We start from the raw sequence: 4,401 nt of genomic DNA, 5'->3' as shown, positions 1-4,401 counted from the left end.
GTACTCAACCACTGAAAAAGACCCCTTGGTTTAGGGGTCTGCCCTAGTGGAAGGTCAGACTGGACATTCAAGCAGGGACACTGGGATCTACAGCTATGTGTCCCCAGCTGCCAAGCCTGCACATTCTGGGGAAACCTGAGAAGCTGTGAATTTGAAAAGGGGCCCAAGAAGCAGACTGGTGAGCTGGTGACTACAGTCCCTAGAGAAACTGAGGCAAAAGCTCCCCAGGCATAGGAACCACAATACTCTTCCACTTCCCACTGTGCCCTCAAGTCTGATGGCTTTACTTGGTGATTGGATTTCTTGGGCTCTCACTCATAGAGCATATTTTTAGGTTTAAAAAACCCACAAATCTTGGCCAGTGGCCCACAGTGGAGAAACCCCTCCCACCTGGACCTGTCCCAGGCTGAGAAAACATGCAATCTTTCCACCTCCCTGCCACACCCTGCACACCTGGGGATCCCCCCAGGGGCACTGCGGGAGTGGGGCTCTGCACTCCTAGCACCATACTAGGTCCTCAAGGGGAGTTGGGGCCTGCCCAGACAAGGAGAGGTCAACAGACTGATTCAAGGTCACACAGCTGCTATAGAGGAAGGGGTTCAGATCCCTGAACCGCAGGGACTCTGACCAAGTAGCTGCCTCTCAAGCAGGGAAGACAGAGACAGAACGTAAGAATGTTTACAAAAATGCTGCTGCCGCTGCTTATTAAGCACCACTGTGATCAGGCCCCGCGAAGCTGTCACAGCCCCAACTTCACTGCTCTCCTGTGTGAATGCATACTAAGTACTCACATATCAGCCCTGGGCAAATCATTCCATCAATTGCATTTCATCCTCTCCGAGTCCGTGCGGTAGGTACTGCTATTATCCCCATTTTACAAAGAAGGAAGTTGAGGCAGAGAGGTTACGTCACTTGCCCAGGGTCACCGAGTTTGTGAGCAGCTCGGGTGGCAATCAGAACCCAGAACTNGAGGGCATTATGTGGCTCTTGAAGCTTATTCCTGTGACCTCCCAGCCCCAGCACCCCAGTCGAAGCCAGGAAAGCCTGGAGGTTTGGGGCACTGATGACCCAGGGAAGTGGAGTCTGAGCTGGAGGAGGAGCAACAAGTCAGATAGGGAGGGAAGCTGGGATTCTCAGGACAATCAGGGCCATGAGGCTGACTCTCCTGGAGTCACTGAAGGAGGCTTTGAGAAACCCTCCTGGAGCACACAGTAGAAGGCAAGGCCCAGCCGACAGGCATCAGCACAGGGAGCAGGCACCTAGCCACCCACCTCACCACCTTCCTCACACTCCAGTCTCACGTGCCTCTTTCTATCCCTCAGGTCCACCCACGGCCTCTGCACATGCTGCTCTTTCTGCAGGCCTCTTCTGGCCCCTCTTCACCCCATTGACTCCCACTCTCTCAGCCACAACCTCAAGCCCCACAGAATGGAACATATTCCCCAGTGGCCTTTTCAAGCACTTCTGACAGTGGCCATTTTGCATTTCCTGGGAACTGATTTTATTAATGCCTGTCTCTGCGTTAGATCATGAGCCTAAGAAAATGGCCCTCTGCTGTCGAATTTTCCACAGTTCCTAAGTAGAAGCACATGAAAAAGTGAAGAAAGGGGACAAGAGGCTCCCCATCTTCTCCCTGGGCCCTCTCATCTTCTCATGCAACACCCGCCTGGGGAGAACTCACTGGAATCTCAGTCCCCAGGCCTCAATTCTGCACTCCAGACCCAATATCCTTTGAGGACGATGCCCCACGGTGTCCGTACTCACTGTGTCCCAGCTGGATCACAGCTCTCCCCACACCTGCCCCTCCACATGCATCCATCACAGCAACATCCCCACCATCCCTTCGCTCGGCCCCAAGCCCTGCAATGCATCGCTCTGTCCAGGACAGCCACCTACCCATGCAGTTCTTCATCAGCATGAAGCCACTCTCGTAGCCATGGAAACACTCACACTCGAAGCTGCCCGGGGTATTAACACAGGCACCCTGGCCACAGAGGTCAGGGGAGATGCGGCACTCGTCAATGTCTGGGGAGAGAGGGGGTACAGGCTGGGCTTCCATATCTGTAGACACATGGGGCTGCCCAGGAACCCCAAGTTGCCGAAATAACTGAACAGGGGAATGGGGGTGCCATGACTGCACACCACATGAGAGCAGGAATTTCCACCTTGCCTGGAGGCCCCTGGAGGTCACCTTTGTGAGCCCCTTGTTTTATAGTCAAGGTCTCTGAGGCCCAGAGAGGGTGATGACCTGCACTGGGGCACATAGCAGGCAGGCAGGCATGACAAGAGGCGCCTAAACAAACAGACCTTGACTCCATGTCCAATTTGTGGTCCCCATCCTTGCAGGCGCCCCCCCTCCTAAAGAGGCAGCAGTGGGCACGTACCTGTGCAGTTCCTTTCCTGGGCATCTAGGGTGAAGCCCCCTGCACAGGAGCAGTGGAAGCTGCCCACAGTGTTGCGGCAGGTGCCATGTGTACAGAGGCCGGGGAAGGCTTTGCACTCGTTTACATCTGTGGTGTAGGAGCATCAGGTGTCATCAAACTGACGGATGTCTCATCTCCTAAGCTTTTCCACCTCCTGGCCTTTGCCCGTGCTGTGTGCCCCCCTCCATCCTCCAGTTCCCCATGCCCAAACACACCTTTATAGAAGGGCCGGCCTGACAGGAAGTCCCTGCTGGCAAAGCCCAGCCCCCGGGGACACAGGCTGGCAAATGCGGGGGACTCAGGCTCTGGGCATGCCTTGCACGCGGGCCCCCATGCAGCCCCCACAGAGCAGCAGCAGATGTCCATCCGGTATTTGCCAGGCAGGGCAGCCCCACAGTTGTCCTCGTCCCAGCGCAGGAAACACAGCTCCAGACGCACATCTGCACGAAGGACAGTCACTGGGTCCCACTCTGTCACACTCACTCGGCAGCACCCATCTGAAATTTCCTCCCCAACAGGAAGAGTGAAAGGAGGGTGACCGCCTCACAATAAAATTTGATGTCATCTAATGGTTACATTTTTTAATAATAATAACTCTCACTGCTAGGGTGCTTGCTATGTGATGGACACTGTTCTAAACTCATCGATCCATTTAATCCTCAAAAGAACACCAAGACAAAAATATTACCATACCCATTTTACAGGCAAGAAAACTGAGGCACAGAAGGGTTAGGTAGATTGCCCAAGGCCACAACAGTTAGTAAAAGGTAGAGCCAGCTTCAAACTAAACCACCTGGCTGCAGAGTCTGGGTGTTTAATCTGTAAAACTCCCAGAACAATGTGAAAGCAAACAAGCCTTCCTCAACACCACACACGAGGGTCTAAGACAGGGGCCGGACACTTGTTTTTTTAAATAAAGTGTTATTGGCACACAGTTACTCCTTTTTGTTTCCATATTGTCTATGGCTACTTTTGCAGAGCTGAATAGTTGCCAGAGTCTGTGTGGCCCACAAAGCTGAATATGTTTACTTTCTGGCCCTTTCCAAAAAAGTTTGCTGATTTCCTGGTCTAGAACAATGTTTCTCTCTTTACAAAAGGAACATATGTTTAAGTGGGTCAATTTGAGGATGAGCCATGTTATAGAATTTCTTTTTAAAAAATCCAGAAGTGCTGTGACCCACACAGGGATCCTACACAAGGACCCAGTGCCTTGGTACAGGCCTAATGGTTACACCTGACCAGACCGCCCCATTTCACCTGACCCTGAAGTCAGCGCAGTAATGCAATGGCCTTTTTCTCTTTGTTACTTTCTTTTCTTGCTCACATTTTGGGGGTCAGTGAAAAGACCCACTGCATACCTAAAACTCAATTTAGAAAGAAATCAAGTTGAGAAGGGTCATCAGGACCCATCTGCCTTACAGTTGACCAGGCCCCGAGGTGCCAAGGAGACAGCTATAACAGGTTGATGGGACCACGGGAAGAAAAGCTATAGAACGCAGAGTCTTATTTGCTGACCAACAGACGTTTTTGGCCAAGAAATGTCCGGGTCAAGGTGTTGATAGGGGCAAAGGTTAAGAAACCCTCATCCAGGCGGAAACTATCTCAGAGGCTTTGAGCTTGATGGGGAGCCATTTAAGGTGAGCATTTGAGCCCTGGACACTGAGGAAGACTCATGGGCAAGGCCAAAGGCTCCTGCAGGCATCTTAGCATGCATGCTAAATCCCCCATGTAAACCTTATTTGGTAACAAGAAAGAACAAACAGGGCCGGCCGAGTGGCTCAGTTGGTTAAGAGCGTGAGCTCTGAGCAACAGGGTCGCCGGTTCAATTCCCACATGGGCCAGTGAGCTGCCAACAGGTGGCAGGATGGCTCAGCTGGTGAAAGCACGTGCTCTTAACAAGGTTACCAGTTCGACTACCACATGGGATGGTGGGCTATGTCCACCTGTAACTTAGATTGAACACGGCCCCTTTAGCTGA

At 52.2% G+C, this 4,401-nt stretch overlaps 1 protein-coding gene across 1 annotated transcript in view; it reads right to left on the bottom strand.

Annotated features, from left to right (window-relative positions):
* FBN3 (fibrillin 3) overlaps window positions 1-4,401 on the bottom strand; it is a 79,067-nt gene that overhangs the window by 57,964 nt on the left and 16,702 nt on the right. The window contains exons 11-13 of the mRNA XM_019667602.1: window positions 2,639-2,863; window positions 2,385-2,510; window positions 1,897-2,025 (exon numbers count right to left, since the gene is read on the bottom strand). Coding sequence (XP_019523147.1) covers window positions 1,897-2,025; window positions 2,385-2,510; window positions 2,639-2,863 — 480 coding nt within the window. The remainder of the gene's footprint in view (window positions 1-1,896; window positions 2,026-2,384; window positions 2,511-2,638; window positions 2,864-4,401) is intronic.

The sequence above is a fragment of the Hipposideros armiger genome, unplaced genomic scaffold (assembly GCF_001890085.2).
Source record: "Hipposideros armiger isolate ML-2016 unplaced genomic scaffold, ASM189008v1 scaffold_502, whole genome shotgun sequence".
In the NCBI taxonomy this organism is placed as follows: Eukaryota; Metazoa; Chordata; class Mammalia; order Chiroptera; family Hipposideridae; genus Hipposideros; species Hipposideros armiger.
This window is presented reverse-complemented; position numbering and strand designations above follow the sequence as displayed.